The 19,233-nt window shown below is 47.3% G+C and overlaps 1 protein-coding gene across 1 annotated transcript in view; it reads right to left on the bottom strand.

Moving 5' to 3' along the window:
* The window catches only part of LOC309550236 (uncharacterized protein), a gene marked incomplete at both ends in the record, with an annotated part of 809,557 nt that overhangs the window by 21,061 nt on the left and 769,263 nt on the right, over positions 1-19,233 (bottom strand). The window contains 1 exon segment of the mRNA XM_082250647.1: positions 15,004-15,838. Coding sequence (XP_082106773.1) covers positions 15,004-15,838 — 835 coding nt within the window.

The raw sequence follows: 19,233 nt of genomic DNA, 5'->3' as shown, positions 1-19,233 counted from the left end.
GATGCCAGCCTGTCGGGCTAGGGTGGAGTTCTGGGCACCCTGTCTGCCCAGGGAACTTGGTCGGAGGAGGAATCCTCCCTTCCGATCAACATCTTGGAATTGATAGCGATAAAGCTTTGTCTTCTCCAGTGCTTGGAACGACTTCAGGGCCGTCCTGTTCGGGTACAGATGGACAATGCTACCGCGGTGGCTTTCATCAACCACCAAGGGGGCACCAGGAGTGCCAGGTCGGCCCGGGAGGTGGCCGACATTCTGTCTTGGGCCGAGACTCATGTCCCGGCGATATCGGCAGTGCACATTCCGAGTGTGGAGAATTGGCAGGCCGATTATCTGAGCCGCCAGACCCTGGACCAGGGGGAATGGTCCCTGCACCCAGAGGTCTTCCAAATGCTGTGTGCGAAGTGGGGATCCCCAGATGTGGATCTGTTCTCGTCTCGGGTAAACCACAAGGTGGAAAGGTTCGTGGCAAGAACACGCGATCCTCGGGCGGACGCCTCGGATGCGTTAGTGGCACCTTGGCATCAGTATCGTCTGATGCATGCCTTTCCTCCGATCCAGTTGTTGTCCAGGTTCCTTCGCAGGTTAGCCTCGGAAACCGAACTTGATGATTCTGGTGGCACCGGACTGGCCCCGCCGGTCCTGGTACGTGGACATCGTTCACCTAGCAGTCGAGCCTCCTTGGCGACTGCCACTGCCGGAAGATCTGCTGTCTCAAGGACCGATCTTCCATCCTGCTTTACAGTCGCTGGCTTTAATGGCCTGGCTGTTGAAAGCCAGGTCCTGAGGGACAGGGGTCTCTCCCCAGAGGTCATGCCTACTTTAATCAAGGCTAGGAAAGCCTCGTCTGGTAAAATTTATTACCGTACCTGGAAAGCCTACTTTGCCTGGTGTGAGTCCAGGGGGTTCTCTCCTCGCTCATACTCGGTGTCGAGAGTGTTGGCTTTCCTTCAGACTGGTGTGGACCAGCGTCTGGCGCTGGCCACGATTAAGGGCCAGGTTTCTGCACTGGCTGTTCTGTTTCAGCGCCCTGTGGCGTCTCATTCTTTGATTCGCACCCTCGTTCAAGGTGTGCGACATTTGGCCCCTCCTCAGAGGGAGCCTTTACCTCCATGGGACTTGAACTTGGTTCTGTCCGTATTACAGCGGGCTCCCTTTGAAAACATCAGGGAGATATCGTTGCCTCTGCTGTCTAAGAAGGTTGCCTTTTTGGTGGCGATCACTTCGGCTCGCAGAGTGTCGGAGCTGGCGGCCTTGTCCTGCCGCTCTCCCTACTTGGTGGTTCACAAGGATAAGGTGGTCTTGCGACCTCATTCGTCCTTCCTTCCTAAGGTGGTCTCTGATGTTGTCAGGGCGATCAGGGTTTACCTGTCGTCCACTGAATCCTTTCCCTCTTTGTCCTTCCTGAGGGACCTCAGAAGGGCATGGCGGCGTCTGCAGCGACCATTGCCAAATGGATCAGACAGACCATTGTACAGGCCTATGCCTTGAAGGGCCGGGTTCCACCCTTTCCTGTTAAGGCGCACTCTACCAGATCTCTGAGTACGTCTTGGGCCTACCGGCATCAGGCCTCGGTGGCCCAGGTGTGCAAGGCTGCGACTTGGTCGTCGGTGCACACTTTTTCCAAATTTTATAAGGTTGATGTTCTGCCATCAGCCGATGCCTCCTTTGGCTACAAAGTTCTCAGTGCGGCAGTGCCATAGGGGACCCTTGTTTTTTTTGTGGGTCCTTGGCTGTTGGGGTTATTTGCTTTCCTGGGCTGTTGCTCCTGTTGAGCCTGTTTCCGTTGCCCAGATGATGTGGGTACTGCGTTGCCTTTTCTACGGTTGCGTCTCCCACCCCTCATGTCTTCACTGCTTTGGGATATCCCATTGGTGACGACTATATGAGTGGGCGGTGACTGTCGGAGGACGTAAGAAAAAACTGAATTTTTGTAAAATCTTACCGTAAAATTCCTTTCTCTGAGTCCTTCGACAGTCGCCGCCCCCGCCCCTCTTTTGGGGTCTTGACCAGTAGGACAGCCCCCATGGGTGTGTCTATGCTAAAAGCTTTTGTGACTAACAAGTCTTATGCCTAGCTACTCCTGCGGAGCGGAAGTCAATACCCATTGGTGACGACCGTATGAGTGGGCGGCGACTGTCGGAGGACTCAGAGAAAGGAATTTTACGGTAAGATTTTACAAAAATTCAGTTTTTACCATGTGTGCAAAAATAATGCAAACACAGCTCTGGCAGTGAAAGGGTTAATGTGAGCAAGATGGGATCACTCTGCTGTGATCACATTAAAGCTCCCCCTAGCTGCAGCCTGGTAATAACATTTCTAGGAGGTCTATTCATTTATCTGCTACAGACTTCCCATCTTTGTATAAACGTCTACTGACATTTAGGGGTAAATTTTAGAACATTTACATAGCAATTCTCTCAGTGACAATGTATGTACATTCCTTCTGTGTGATTGGGGAAACAATGAATGTTATTAGGGGATTTGCTGAACTGGTTGAATATTTTTCATTGATTTAATGATGTTCGGAGCTCCTAAACCCAGGGTGGGTATGGGGAAAAATCAAGAGAGCAGCCTAAAAACATCAAATGAGGATATATGTAACGGGTCAAAATTAAGAGGTTTGTATACCAATGCCAGAAGCCTGGCCAACAAGATGGGAGAGCTGGAGCTACTGATGTTTGAGGAGGACTTAGATTTTGTGGGGATAACTGAGACTTGGTTTGACAGCTCTCATGACTGGATGGCGACCATTCAGGGTTATTCCCTTTATCGCAGAGATAGAGAAGGTAAAAAAGGGGGAGGGGTATGTCTGTATAGTAAGAACAGTGTACAGGTAAATATGAGGGATGATATTAATAATGGAGCTATGGACGAGGCAGAATCCCTATGGGTAGAGCTTCAAAGGGAAGGCACTGTGGGGAAGGTAATATTGGGCGTATGCTATAGGCCCCCCAACCAGAGGGAGGAGGGGGAGGCGGACCTCATTTTACAGATAGGATTGGCAGCAAGGATGGGAAATGTCATTATAATGGGGGACTTTAATTATCCTGATACAGACTGGGCAGAAGGAACCGCACACTCAGCCAAGGCTAGGCAGTTCCTAAATGTTTTGCAGGACAATTTCATGGGTCAGATGGTGAACGCACTGACAAGAAACAATGCGGTACTTGATCTACTGATTACCAACAATACAGACCTGGTCACGGATATAGAAATACGGGACAACTTAGGAAACAGTGACCATAGGTCAATTGGTTTCAGTATTAATTACAGTAATAGGAAACACAAGGGTAATATAAGGACACTGAATTTCAAAAGAGCCAATTTCCCTAAACTGCGCTCGCTGCTAGAAAATATCAAATGGGATAGAACCCTGGGAACAAAGAACACGGAGGAAAAATGGGAGTGATTCAAAAGCATACTAAACAAAGGGATTGACCAGTGCATTCCAAAGGGAAATACATTTAAAAGAGCAAAACTAAACCCTGGGTGGCTAAACTCCAACATAAAAATGCATATTAATACTAAAGAAAAGGCCTTCAAAAAATACAAGGGGTCATTGGCAGCATTTAAGCATTACAAAGAGTGTAATAAGAAATGTAAAGATGAAATCAGGGCGGTTAAAATAGAACATGAGAGACATATAGCGGAGGAGAGTAAAAAGAACCCCAAGAAATTCTTTAAGTATATAAACAGTAAGAAAGCGAGGCCAGAACACATTGGCCCCATAAAAGATGACAAAGGAAATATGGCCACTGAGGACAGAGAAAAGGCGGAAGTGTTAAATAATTTCTTCTCTTCAGTCTTCACAAAAGAATCGGGGGGCTACACGAACCCAGCTTGTAAGGCCGAACTAAACAACACACCTCAGGAAGTGCCGCCATGGCTAACAGAAGATAGACTTAAAACTAAACTAGAGAAACTTAACATAAATAAATCCCCGGGACTGGATGGCTTGCACTCGAGGGTTCTTAAAGAGCTCAGCCAGGTGATTGCCAGACCATTATTCTTGATCTTTAAGGATAGTTTACAGACGGGTATGGTGCCAGCTGATTGGAAAAAAGCCAACGTGGTACCAATATTTAAAAAGGGGCCAAGATGTATCCCGGGTAACTGTAGGCCGGTCAGCCTAACATCTGTAGTCTGCAAGATTTTGGAGGGGATGTTAAGGGACCACATACAAGACTTTAGTAATGAAAACTGTATTATTAGTAGTAATCAGCATGGATTCATGAAAAATCGTTCTTGCCAAACCAATCTATTAACCTTCTACGATGAAGTGAGCTGCCACCTAGATAAAGGTAAGCCTGTGGATGTGGTGTATCTGGACTTTGCAAAGGCCTTTGACACCGTTCCCCACAAACGATTACTGTACAAACTAAGGAATGTAGGTATGGACCATAAGGTGAGTACCCGGATAGAGAACTGGCTCCAGGGGAGAGTCCAGAGGGTGGTGATAAATTAGGAGTACAGTAAACCCCCCTCCATTGCGGGGGTTACGTTCGGGACCCAGCCGCGAAAAGTGAAATTCCGCGAAATAGAAAAACCCTATTAAAATGCATTGTAGGCATGATTTTTTTACTGTCACTGTACGTGTAGAAGCATTTTAAGGTCTTTAAACACACTTTTAAAACAATAGAAACTCATTTAAACACATAAAAGATACTTAGAGACAGAGCAAGAGCTATGAAAAACACAAAAATCTTTCATTTTTAATGATTTATATAGTAAAATAACATTACAAAAAAAACCGCGAATTACCGGGACCGCAAAAACTGAACCGCGATGTAGCGGGGGATTACTGTACTCGGATTGGGCGTGTGTGGAAAGTGGGGTCCCCCAGGGTTCTGTCCTGGGACCAATCCTGTTTAATTTATTCATAAATGATCTAGAGGAGGGGATATCTAGTACAATCTCAGTATTTGCAGATGATACTAAATTAGGCATGCCAATATCTTCTATGCAGGATGTGGAAACCTTACAAGCAGACCTGAACAAAATAACGGGGTGGGCAACTACATGGCAGATGAGTAGGGTTGAGCGGACACCTAGATGTCCGTGTTCGACGGGTTCGGCCGAACTTTAAAAAAAAGTCTGGGTCCGTGTCCCGGACTTTTACCAAACTTTTCCCGGACACCGAACCCCATTGAAGTCAATGGGGACCCGAACTTTAAGTTACTAAAATGGCTCTAAAACACCAATGGAAAGGGCTAGAGTGCTGCAAATGGCAGCAAAACGTAGTTAAGAGCATGGCAAGTGCTCTGCAAACAAATGTGGATAGGGAAATAACTTAAAACAACAAAAAAAAAACAGAAAAATAAAACAATGTTCTTCATCTCTGAAGGACGAGGCCCATAAGGAGTAGGAGGGAGGTTGAGGTGGTGGTGGATGTGGCGGTGTCATAGGCGTGCGCACAGGGTGTGCCTGGTGTACCTGGGCACACCCTAATCACCTAGGGCACATAGCATTATCGCTCTGTTTGCCAGTGAGGAGATGGGAAAGATCTCCCTCGCACCTGCTCTGCTCTATTTCTCTTTGCCAGCAGGGAGAGTAATGTATCGGGGCCATGTACATGTAGGCAAACACATGCATGTGTATTTCAACTTTGGGGTGCACACCCTAATGCAATAGGCTGCGCACACCTATGGGCGGTGTAGGTGGAAGCGGCGGTGGAGGAGGACCAGGGCCGGATTAAGAGCATCATGGTCTTGGTGCTGAGGATTTTGAAGGGCCTTAAGGGCCGTGCCTTGGCATGCACCCAGAGGAGGAAGGGTGCAGCCATGCATGCCTAATTCAACATGGGATGCTGTCTCTGAAGCCCATAAACACATCCATGCATCGGCAACTGTCCCTCCTTGTCCGGCCTTCGCGCTGTGTGGGGAGGTTCTGAGGGTGCTGCCTGGGGAAGCGAGCATAGAAGCCAGACTTCTGTGTTTACAAGTGACAGAAGAGCGGTCACAGTGAATATGGCCAACCCGGGGCCTATATAAAAGGTAGGGGCCTGCATGGAGCTGCAGCTCCAATAGCCCCTACGTTAATCTGGCCCTGAGGAGGAGGACGAGGTAGCCAACACTGCTTCTTTTCACAAATTTTAAATGAGGGTACACCCCAAAAGAGTGAGAAAGAGCAAAAATGGAACAATGGCTGGGTAAGGTCGGTATCCATTGCTATTCTGCACAAGGTACGGAAAAGTCCCGTGGGATCCATGCCTGGTTCATTTTAATGAACGTGAGCTTGTCCACATTGTCTCTGGACAGGCGGCTGCGCTTGTCTGTGATAACGCCCCCAGCCGTGCTAAATACCCGTTCAGATAATACACTGGCTGCAGGGCACGCCAGCACCTCCAAGGCGTAAAGGGCAAGCTCAGGCCATGTGCCCAATTTGGAGACCCAGAAGTTGAAGGGGGCAGACCCCTCATTCACTACATGTAGGCGTGTGCACACATACTGCTCCACCATGTTGGTAAAATGCTGCCTCCTGCTAAGACGTTCCATCTGACCTGCTGGTGCTGCTGTTTGTTGTGGCGTGCTGACAAAGCTTTTCCACATTTCGGCCATGCTAACCCTGCCTTCTGAGGTGCTGGCGGTGCCCTGGTTGAGTTGGCGACCTCCTCCTCCTCCTCCTCTGCCTTATGCTTCCACTGTGGCCCCACTGTCAGATGGGAATGCCAGCAGCATCGCGTCTACCAGCGTGCGCTTGTACTCGCGCATCTTGCGATCGCGCTCCAGTGAGTGAATTAAGGACGGTACGTTGTCCTTGTAACGGGGATCCAGCAGCGTGGCCACCCAGTAATCAGCACAAGTTAGAATGTGGGCAACTCGGCGGTCGTTGTGGAGACACTGCAGCATGTAATCGCTCATGTGTGCCAGGCTGCCCAGAGGTGACGAAAGGCTGTCCTCTGTGGGAGGTGTATCGTCCGTGTCCTCTGTATCCCCCCAGCCACGCACCAGTGATGGCCATGAGCTGGCCTGGGTGCCACCCTGCTGTGAACATGGTTCCATCTCCTCCTCCAGCTCCTCCTCCTCCTCATCCTCCAGAACTGAGCCCCTGCTGGACAATTGTGTCCCTGGCGTTTGTGTGTGCAGGAACCCACCCTCGGAGCCCCTTGCGAATGACTGCCCTGAAAGCCTTTGAAATGTTACCTCTTCATCCTCCTCCTCCTCATCCTGTGCCACATCCTCTTCCATCATCGCCCGAATTGTTTTTTCAAGGAGGCATAGAAGTGGGATAGTTAAGCTGAGAACGGCGTCATTGCCACTGGCCATGTTGGTGGAGTACTCAAAACAGTGCAACAAGGCACACAGGTCTCGCATGAAGGCCCAGTTATTGGTGGTGAAGTGGTGCTGTTCCGCAGAGCGACTCACGCGTGCGTGCTGCAGCTGAAACTCCACTATGGCCTGCTGCTGCTCGCACAGTCTTTCCAGCATGTGCAAGGTGGAGTTCCACCTTGTGGGCACGTCACATATGAGGCGGTGAGCGGGAAGGCCGAAGTTACGCTGCAGCGCTGCCAGGCGAGCAGCAGCAGGGTGAGAATGCCGAAAGTGCGCACAAACGGCCCGCACTTTCTGCAGCAGCTCTGACATATCGGGGTAGTTTTTAAGGAACCTCTGCACCACCAAATTCAGCACATGCGCCAGGCAAGGGATGTGCGTCAAACCGGCTAGGCCCAGAGCTGCTATGAGATTTCTCCCGTTATCGCACACCACCAGGCCGGGCTTGAGGCTCGCTGGCAGCAACCACTCATTTGTTTGCTGTTCCATGCTCCTCCACAACTCCTGCGCGGTGTGTGGTTTGTCCCCCAAACAGGCAAGTTGTAAAACTGCCTGCTGTCGTTTACCCCTGGCCGTGCTGAAGTTGGTGGTGAAGGTGTTACGCTGTCCGGATGAGGAAGCGGAGTAGGAGGAGTTAGGAACAGGAGGCAAACTGAAGCGCCCTGCAATCCTCGGTGGTGGAAGGACATGCGCCAAATTGCCATCCGCCACTGCATTTACCCAGTGTGCCGTTAGGGAGATATAACGCCCCTGACCGTGCTTACTGGTCCACGTATCGGTAGTTAGGTGGACCTTGGCACAGATGGCGTTGCGCAGTGCACACCTGATTTTTTCCCCCACTTGGTTGTGTAGGGAAGGGATGGCTTGCCTGGAAAAGTAGTGGCGGCTGGGCACGACGTACTGTGGGACAGCCACCGACATAAGGTTTTTAAAACTGTGCGTCTCCACCAGACGGAATGACAGCATTTCAAAGGCCAATAATTTTGAAATGCTGGCATTCAGGGCCAGGGATCGCGGGTGGGTAGGGGGGTACTTCCTCTTCCTCTCAAGTGTTTGGGAGATGGAAATCTGAACGCTTCCACGGGACATTGTGGAGATGGTTGTTGGTGACTCAGGTGGTGGTGTTGCTGACAGATCGTCTGTTTGCGGGGTGGCAGGTGCCGGTATCACTACAGATGTGGCTGGAGCGGCCGAGACTGCAGCAGAAGAGGAAGCAGGATGAGCCAGAGACGTTTCTTGGTTTTGAAGGTGTGTACTCCACTGCAGCTCGTGCTTTGCACTTAGATGCCTGATCATGCAGGTTGTGCTCAGGTTGAGAAGGTTTATGCCTCGCTTCAAGCTCTGATTGCACAGGGTGCAAACCACTCGTGTCCTGTCATCAGCACATTTTCTAAAGAACTTCCACGCTAGAGAACTCCTTTGAGCTGACTTTGGTGCGCTCGTTCCCTTGCTGCGTTGGGCAGTAGCGGGCGTAGTGTCTAGGGCACGGCCGCTCCGCTTCTGCGACCTGCTCCCTCTTCTGATGTGCTGGTGGCTCTGTGCGACCACCGCCTCTTCCTCCAAACTACTCAGGTCACCTGCATGACGTTCATTCCATGTGGGGTCAAGGACCTCATCGTCCTCCACATCATCTTCCACCCAGTCTTCACCCCTGCCCTCCTTGTCGGTCTCCACAATGCTGAACGCCGCAGCAGTTGGCACCTGCGTTTCGTCATCATCGGAGACGTGCTGCGATGATCCTTGCATGTACTCATCTTGAGAAATAAGTGGTTGGGCATCGCTGCACTCAATCTCTTCCACTTCTGGGGCAGGGCTAGGTGGATGGCCCTGGGAAACCCTGCTGACAGAGTCATCAAAAAGAAGAAGAGACTGCTGTATGGCTTGGGGCTCAGACTGCTTGCCTGATTTGCAAGGGGGTGAGGTGAAAGACGGTTGGACATCGGCTGCAGGTGCCAACTGTGACCTTTCTGCAGTAGACTGGGTGGGAGACAATGTGAAGGAACTGGAGGCACTGTCAGCAGCAAACCAATCTACTATTGCCTCCACTTGTTCTGGCCTCATCACTTCTAGGGGCGTATGATGCCCTACCAAATACTGATGCAGGTTCTGTCGCCTACTCACACTTGAGGAAGGTGTTTCACTTGTGCGTGTAGATGGCACAGATCGACCACATCCTCTCCTTGCAACAGGAGCTCTAGCAGCAGCACCACCACGACCCAGGCCACGGCCCCTATTTGACGCTCTCCTCATATTTCTGAAATTTAAGATCTTGCCCTAGAAAGGTTTTATTGAATAGCGGAACAAAAGAACAACAGTATCGCACGGGTGTATCTCACAGTCAAATATGCAAACTATGCCGCAATTTAATGTTTTTTACACCAAAAGGGTATGTATTGAATAGCGGAATAGGATAAAAAACTGTATCTCACACGTACAAACACAGACTAGGCCCGATTAAATTTTTTCCTACCCTAAAGGGAGGATGAGGAAGAGGAGTATGGAACAGGCAGCACCCTCAAATCTTCAGAAGTATGAGATGAACCCCAAAAACTTGGAAAGGTGGATCTCACACGTACCGACACAGACTATTCCGCAATTTAATTGAGCCCCAAAGGTTTTTATTGAATAGCGGAATAGGAAATATGATCAAAAAAAAGTGTATGTTTTTCACACGTACAGAAGCACACTAGGCCCCAATTACTATTGTTTGTACACCTAAAAGGATGGATGAGGAAGAGGAGGAGGAGGAGTATAGAACAGGCAGCACCCTCAAAGCTTCAGAAGTATGAGATGAACCCCAAAAACTTGGAAAGGTGGATCTCACACGTACCGACACAGACTATTCCGCAATTTAATTGAGCCCCAAAGGTTTTTATTGAATAGCGGAATAGGAAATATGATCAAAAAAAAGTGTATGTTTTTCACACGTACAGAAGCACACTAGGCCCCAATTACTATTGTTTGTACACCTAAAAGGATGGATGAGGAGGAGGAGGAGGAGTATAGAACAGGCAGCACCCTCAAAGCTTCAGAAGTATGAGATTGTGTTCACTGTACCCCACAAAGATTGTGTTCACTGCACTCCAAAAGGATTGTCTTCACTGCACCCCACAAAGATTGTGTTCACTGTACCCCACAAAGGTTTTGTTCACTGCACCCCACAAAGATTGTGTTCACTGTACCCCACAAAGATTGTGTTCACTGTACCCCACAAAGGTTTTGTTCACTGCACCCCACAAAAATTGTGTTCACTGTACCCCCCAAAGATTTTGTTCACTGCACCCCACAAGGATTGTCTTCACTGCACCCCACAAGGATTGTCTTCACTGCACCTCACAAAGATTGTGTTCACTGTACCCCACAAAGGTTTTGTTCACTGCACCCCACAAAGATTGTGTTCACTGTACCCCACAAAGGTTTTGTTCACTGCACCCCACAAAGATTGTGTTCACTGTACCCCCCAAAGATTTTGTTCACTGCACCCCACAAGGATTGTCTTCACTGCACCCCACAAGGATTGTCTTCACTGCACCCCACAAAGATTGTGTTCACTGTACCCCCCAAAGATTTTGTTCACTGCACCCCACAAGGATTGTCTTCACTGCACCCCACAAGGATTGTCTTCACTGCACCCCACAAAGATTGTGTTCACTGTACCCCACAAAGATTTTGTTCACTGCACCCCACAAAGATTGTGTTCACTGTACCCCACAAAGATTTTGTTCACTGCACTCCAAAAGGATTGTCTTCACTGCACCCCACAAAGATTGTCTTCACTGTACCCCATAAAGGTTTTGTTCACTGCACCCCACAAAGATTGTGTTCACTGTACCCCACAAAGGTTTTGTTCACTGCACCCCACAAAGATTGTGTTCACTGTACCCCACAAAGATTGTGTTCACTGTACCCCACAAAGGTTTTGTTCACTGCACCCCACAAGGATTGTCTTCACTGCACCCCACAAGGATTGTCTTCACTGCACCCCACAAAGATTGTGTTCACTGTACCCCACAAAGATTTTGTTCACTGCACCCCACAAAGATTGTGTTCACTGTACCCCACAAAGATTTTGTTCACTGCACTCAAAGGATTGTCTTCACTGCACCCCACAAAGATTGTGTTCACTGTACCCCACAAAGGTTTTGTTCACTGCACCCCACAAAGATTGTGTTCACTGTACCCCACAAAGGTTTTGTTCACTGCACCCCACAAAGATTGTGTTCACTGTACCCCACAAAGGTTGTGTTCACTGCACCCCACAAAGGTTTTGTTCACTGCACCCCACAAAGATTGTGTTCACTGCACCCCACAAAGATTGTGTTCACTGTACCCCACAAAGGCTTTGTTCACTGCACCCCACAAAGATTGTGTTCACTGTACCCCACAAAGATTGTGTTCACTGCACTCCAAAAGGATTGTCTTCACTGCACCCCACAAAGATTGTGTTCACTGTACCCCACAAAGGTTTTGTTCACTGCACCCCACAAAGATTGTGTTCACTGTACCCCACAAAGGTTTTGTTCACTGCACCCCACAAAGATTGTGTTCACTGTACCCCCCAAAGATTTTGTTCACTGCACCCCACAAGGATTGTCTTCACTGCACCCCACAAGGATTGTCTTCACTGCACCCCACAAAGATTGTGTTCACTGCACCCCACAAAGGTTTTGTTCACTGCACCCCACAAAGATTGTGTTCACTGTACCCCCCCCCCCCCAAAGATTTTGTTCACTGCACCCCACAAGGATTGTCTTCACTGCACCCCACAAAGATTGTGTTCACTGTACCCCCACAAAGGTTTTGTTCACTGCACCCCACAAAGATTTTGTTCACTGCACTCCAAAAGGATTGTGTTCACTGCACCCCAAAAAGATTGTGTTCACTGCAGCCCACACACAGAAAAATGGATGTGGATCACTGACACCTGCCTATCTCCTATCCCACACCACACAGCAATATCGATTGTAGTTTGTAGAACACAGTTTCCCTAAAATTCAGCAGACTCTATCCCTAAAATGCCTACAACTCGCCCTGCCTAAACACTCCGACCTGTCCCTCAATTCTATCCGGACACAAATGGTTTTTTCCTGCCTATCTTTCCCTAATCAGCAGCCAGCACGTTGATGTGTGCTCTGTCCCTGATCTAAGCAGCAGAATGAAGACGCTGCGGCTGCCTGGAACTTATAAAGACTTGGTCACATGCTTCAGACGGCCAATCACAGCTACTGAGACATTTGCAGGCATGGCTGGGATGGCTTAAGGCACACCAGTTAAACGATTGTTGATTGGCTGTTGAAAGCCCGCCATGAAAAGAGCGCCAAAGCATGCAAAACCCGGAAATAAAACGACCGAACACGGATTTTTACCCAAATATACAGTAAAGTGTCCGTGTTCGTGTTCGGGTAACAAAAATCCAATTATTCGGTACGAACACGAATAATACAGTCCGTGTTCGCTCAACACTACAGATGAGGTTTAATGTTGAAAAATGTAAAGTAATGCACTTGGGTGCCAGAAACCAGAAAGCAAGCTACTCACTAGGGGGGAACCTCTGGGTGAGTCTAGGATGGAAAGGGACCTGGGGGTACTGGTAGACAACAGGCTTGGCAGTGGCATGCAATGCCAAGCCGCTGCAAGTAAAGCCAACAGAATACTGGGTTGTATAAAAAAGGAAGATTCACTCCAGAAATAAAGAGATTATTCTCCCGCTCTACAAGACTCTGGTCCGGCCACATCTGGAGTATGCTGTCCAGTTCTGGGCACCGGTCCTCAGAAAGTATGTGCTGGAACTGGAAAGAGTCCAGAGAAGGGCAACAAAAATAATTAGGGGAATGGAGGACATCAGCTATGAGGAAAGACTGCAAGCACTGAACTTATTCTTTCTGGAGAAGAGACGATTGAGGGGGGATATGATATCAATGTACAAATACTGTACTGGCGACCCTAGCATAAGGAACAAACTATTCAGAGAAAGGAGATACAATAAGACACGTGGCCACTCACTAAAACTAGAGGAAAGGCGGTTTAACCTTAAAGTGCGTAAGGGGTTCTTCACTGTAAGAGCGGTAAGGATGTGGAATTCTCTTCCACAAGCAGTCGTATCAGCAGGGAGCATTGATAGCTTCAAAAAACGATTAAATGGGCACCTTAGAGACCACAACATACAGGGGTATACAATGTACGGTTAAAAGCAAACACACACACACATCATAGGTTGAACAGGATGGACTGATGTCTTTTTTCAACCTCACTAACTATGTAAAAAAAATGGAAAATGTGATATTTGGACACTAGATGGCGCTAATTGCTATGATACTGAGCACCATCTAAAGGACAAATGAGGTAATTTTGGTTTTAAATCAATGGTTGGTTGAATCCTGTGGTTTTATTTTATTTATGTCCTTCAATGTGTACTATATTTATAAATGCATAAGTATGATCACAGGGATTTGTATGACCCCTCCCCCCGACATAGGAAACTAAGGGGTTTATGCAAAGAATATGTTGGGTGAGTGTGACAAGGATGTGTCCAGCCGTGACAAATTCTGGCCGTATTCTAATAAACACAGTGATTTCCTATAATCGTCAGCTCCAACTAGTGGCCATAATGAGGTATTCGTTCCAAAATACCTCAATCAGAAAAATAGTTCAATACCGCATTATGGCCACTAGTTGGACCCAATGATCATAGTAAATCACTGAATGAAACAAAATAAGACCAACATTTGTCATGGATGAATGAATGATTGTCATATTTGTTCATCTGTTTTATAAAAACGAAACATGTAAGTGAAGTGGTAACTATTGAGCCAATCCCTTCATCAAACCACACATAATATCTCCCTTCAAAGGGAAAACAGAAATTATTTACAGAAAATCAAACAGTATAAATATTTTCCAACCAATAACCTCCACCCAGACAAGATATGTAGAAATATAAAGACAAGCGGTGTTACCTCTCGTGCCGCACTCCGCCAAGCCACCCAAACCCACACAGGAGCAAAGGAAAGAAGTTCTCACCTAGTTTATCTCCGAGTTCTCCTTCCCTCCTGTTGGGGGATGGGAGAAGGATGGACTGAAGACAGAAAGACACGCTTCGGGGTCACCACGGGTAAGTAAAGCCTTGAAATGAAGGACATCAACTTCAGAATTTCTGTCTTGTCTGTGTAAAGTTTACTGATAAAGATATATGGGATCTCAAAGCTTCTAGCTCTGTAACCCGCTATATCATTATCAGTAACTGTCACACAGACAAGCAAGACATTCTGAAGGTGATTCCTTCATTTCACGGCTCTACTTACCACTCTACACCCCAAAATTTACTCAGCCAATGAAAAGTCAACAAGGTACAACACTTCATCCATGTCTCTGGTGATCTCTTATCTCCTTATCAACGGTTTCTTACATCATGAAGATCAGCCATGGAGTATATCTGAGGTGTATATAAGGGTGTTCTTCTTCCCCACATGTCCAGCAACATTCATATAGAAGAAATTTCCCGCACTCAAGGCACTAATACACCTCGAGGGTTGTGTAGGATCCCTGATGTACAGGAAGACAGGAATTCAGTGAGGAACAATTCCCTCACTCAGGACAGGAAAGCGGCTTCTCCCCTGTGTGAGATCTCTGATGGGTGTAAAGATGGGACTTCTGTGAAAAACATTTCCCACAATCAGGACAGGAATACGGCTTCTTCCCTGTGTGAGTTCTCCGATGTCTGGAAAGACCGGACGTATCTGAAAAACATTTCCCACACTCAGGACAGGAATACGGCTTCTCCCCCGTGTGAGATCTCTGATGTGTGTTAAAGCTGGACTTCACTGAAAAACATTTCCCGCACTCAGGACAGGAATACGGCTTCTCCCCCTTGTGAGATCTCTGATGTGTGTAAAGTGTGTACTTCTGTGAAAAACATTTCCCGCATTCAAAACAGGAAAACGGCTTCTCCCCCGTGTGAGATCTCTGATGTGTGTAAAGATGGGACTTCACTGAAAAACATTTCCCACACTCAGGACAGGAAAACGGCTTCTCCTCCGTGTGAGATCTCTGATGTGTGTGAAGAATAGACTTCCGTGAAAAACATTTCCCACACTCAGGACAGGAAAACGGCTTCTCCCCCGTGTGAGATCTCTGATGTTGGTAAAGATTGGACTTCACTGAAAAACATTTACCACACTCAGGACAGGAAAACAGCTTCTCCCCCGTGTGAGATCTCTGATGGGTGTAAAGATGGGACTTCTGTGAAAAACATTTCCCACACTCAGGGCAGGAAAACGGCTTCTCCCCCGTGTGAAATCTCTGATGTGTGTAAAGATGGGACTTCACTGAAAAACATTTCCCACACTCAGGGCAGGAAAACGGCTTCTCCCCCGTGTGAGATCTCTGATGTCTGGAAAGAGTGGATTTCACTGAAAAACATTTCCCACACTCAGGACAGGAAAACGGCTTCTCCCCCGTATGAGATCTCTGATGTGTGTGAAGAATAGACTTCCGTGAAAAACATTTCCCACACTCAGGACAGGAAAACGGCTTCTCCCCCGTGTGAGATCTCTGATGCTTGAGAAGATCTGCTTTTGTTACAAAACATTTCCCACACACAGGACAGGAAAGGGGCTTTTCCGCGATGTGAGATCTCTGATGTCTGTAATGATTAAACTTCTGAGAAAAACACTTCCCGCACTCAGTACAGGAAAGCCTCTTATCTGTTGGAAGGACGGCAACGTCCCTCACAGTCTGTGGTTCCTCAGGATAAGAGGAATACGATGGTCCGGCACCGTCCATCACAGTCTGAGGCTCATCAGGATAAGAGGAATACGATGGTCCGGCACCGTCCCTCACAGTCTGAGGTTCCTCAGGATAAGAGGAATACGATGGTCCATCTACACTGTGTGGTCCCGGATGGACATTTGAGGTAGCCGGGTTTTCTCCTGGACTATACTGTGTGATGTCCTCATCTTCTACTTTACAGTTTGGAGACAAAGTGAGACAATCCTCTGAGGTTTTCCTCATCTCCCATCCATGTACTAAAATAGAAATACAAAGATTATTACTAGACATCAGCAGATTGGTTCCCCTAGACCAGGACTCCGCCCATATCAGGCAGCTTTGTCTCTGAGAATCTTACAATTCTCCCCTCAAGGTAACTAGTAAATGGTAGAGGGTGACTAGATGTCCCAGGAGCCACACATCAAGTCAAGACCTGCTGTATGATAGTAAATGGCAGTCTCAGTCTGGACCTATGCCAGGCCACGCCTTGATGTGCGGGACACCTACTCACTATCTATCGATGTATAAAATGTCCAGCTGGTAGAAAATAGGTGTAACAAAAAAGAAACCATATTATGTGTATATATAGCAGTGGGTAGAGGGGAGAGCAGAAGTCAGGACTATGTAATGTACAACATAGAGTATATAGAGTATATAGTGCAAGGGGTCAGGAGTATGTAATGTACAGAATATTGTATAAGATACAACTGATAGGACTATATAGTATCAGAATGATGTAATGTACAACATAGAGTATATAGTGCAGGGGTCAGGAGTATATAGTGCAGGGGTCAGGAGTATGTAATGTACAACATAGAGTATATAGTGCAGGGGTCAGGAGTATATAGTGCAGGGGTCAGGAGTATGTAATGTACAACATAGAGTATATAGTGCAGGGGATCAGGTGTATGTAATGTACAACATAGAGTATATAGTGCAAGGGTCAGGTATATAATGTACAACATAGAGTATACAGTGCCGGGGTCAGGAGTATGTAAGGTGTAATATGAATGTCGAATCCCTCCGACATCAAAAAGGCAGGATAACTCCTCCAAAAGTCAGGGGCGGGCTAGCATTTCATCCCACGGCTGAATCCATGCCATAAATACCGGGACCAAGAAAGGATATTGGGTGCCAGTCACTTTTGTCTTTTTAACCATTTACTGACCCGACCGCCGTCATTATACATCGGTCGTTTAAAGCTAAATACCGGGGTTATGGCTGCAGATAGCAGATAGCTGCCATAACCCCGGTATTTTTTTAAACAGCGGGCGGCCAGCGTTCAGATAAGCGTGGTTCCAGTGGTGTATTCGCTGCGGGATCACCCTTACGGTGCGGCGGAAGAGGTGCCCCCTCTGCCTCCCGCCACATCTCGGCCGTTTTCCCTGCTTACCGCACCCACCGGCAGCAGGGAAAACGATCTGGTCCCAGATCCTCAGAGACAGGAAGTCGAGTGAGGGAAAGATGGCCCCCACTCGACTCTATGGTCGTTGCCTAGCAACTGGTTTAAAGGGCTAATTTTTTTTTCAACAATTTTTTTTTCCTATTTTAGTGTAGATGTGAGATCTGAGTCTTTTTGACCCCAGATCTCACAAAAAAGAGGACCTGTCATGCCTATTTCTATTACAAGGGATGTTTACATTCCTTGTAATAGGAATAAAAATGATCAACATTTTTTTTTTTTTTTTAAACTGTGTAAAAATAAAAATAAACAAAATAAATAGGAACAAAAAAAAAAATAAATAAAGCGCCCTGTCCCCGTTAGCTCGCGAGCAGAAGCGAATGCATACACAAGTCCCGCCCACATATGTAAACGGTGTTCAAACCACACATGTGAGGTATTGCCGCAATCGTTAGAGCGAGACCAATAATTTGAGCTCTAGACCTCCTCTGTAACTCTAAACTGGTAACCTGTAGAAATTTATAAAGCGTCGCCTATTGGGATTTTTAAGTACCAAAGTTTGTCGCCATTCCACGAGCGTGCGCAATTTTGAAGCATGACATGTTGGGTATCTATTTATTCAGCGTAACATTATCATGACGTGGGACGTCACTACGGAGTGAAGCAGCGGTCATCTCGTTGGCGGTCTAACATTTCTGGCAGATAAGCTCTTTTTACTCTTATTACCTGTAAGCATTTATTTGGCATAAGGAAATTAAATGGTGGTTCATTAGGTGTTGCACTATGGTTTTCTTTTTTGCTTTTTTCTGGTATATATGAGTGATCAGTCTGCCTTGTACCATCTGTATGGAGTCGCACCTAATTGGCTTGATCCTGGAATCACTGAGGATTTCTGGAGGAGCAGTTTGGTGGAACCTTTGAGCCTTCTTTTATTAGTGGGACGGTAAGCGGCAGTGTGATTGGGGTTGCTCTCTATCTCTGGTGGTGTTGGCACTTCAAGGAGACCAATCAGCTGGACCCTACCTATACCTGGACTTTTTATATAGCGCTAATTTTGTAAAATTATCTTTAATATTATGGAAAAAAAAAAAAAAAAAAATCGGGCTAACTTTACTGTTTTCGTATTTTTTAATTTGAAAAAATGAATTTTTTCCAAAAAAATGGTGTTTGGAAGACCGCTGCACAATTATGGTGTGATAAAAAATAATGCAATGATCTTCATTTTATTCTCTAGGGTCACTGTTAAAAAAAAGATATAATGTTTGGGGGTTCTAAGTAGTTTTCTAGCAAAAAAAAAACAGATTTTAGCTTGTAAACACCAAGTGTCTAAAATAGGCCGGGCTTAGAATGGTCCAGGAGGTGAGGGGTTGGAGGTGAGGGTTGGGGGGGGGTCTCAGATACCATGGCAGATCACTTACAGACTCTGCAGATGAATGTCTATTCTCACAGTGTCAGAACCTAGAAGCCGACTGAGTAACACTGTAAGCACATTCCCAAATTTCAGTGCGTTCTCCAAGTGAGTCACCAGGCCCTCCTTAGAGACCGGCCTTCTTCATGACTCCCTCCAGCAAGGGGCCTCCTCTGGGTCTCCTCCTTGGCACAGCTTCCTCCAGACCAGGCAGGACAGCTTCACAACCACTTCAGCACATGTTAGGCCCCAAAACAGGCCAATGGACCTAACAGCAGAGCTCCATCCAGAAGCCCCTCCCTACACCTCATCCCAGGGGAAGAGAGCGAGCACATGGCCTGTCACATATATTTATTTCCTCCCCCAGCATGCACCAGTGACATAAA

Source organism: Pelophylax lessonae (genome assembly GCF_965119305.1).
Source record: "Pelophylax lessonae genome assembly, chromosome: 3".
Taxonomy (NCBI): Eukaryota; Metazoa; Chordata; class Amphibia; order Anura; family Ranidae; genus Pelophylax; species Pelophylax lessonae.
This window is presented reverse-complemented; position numbering and strand designations above follow the sequence as displayed.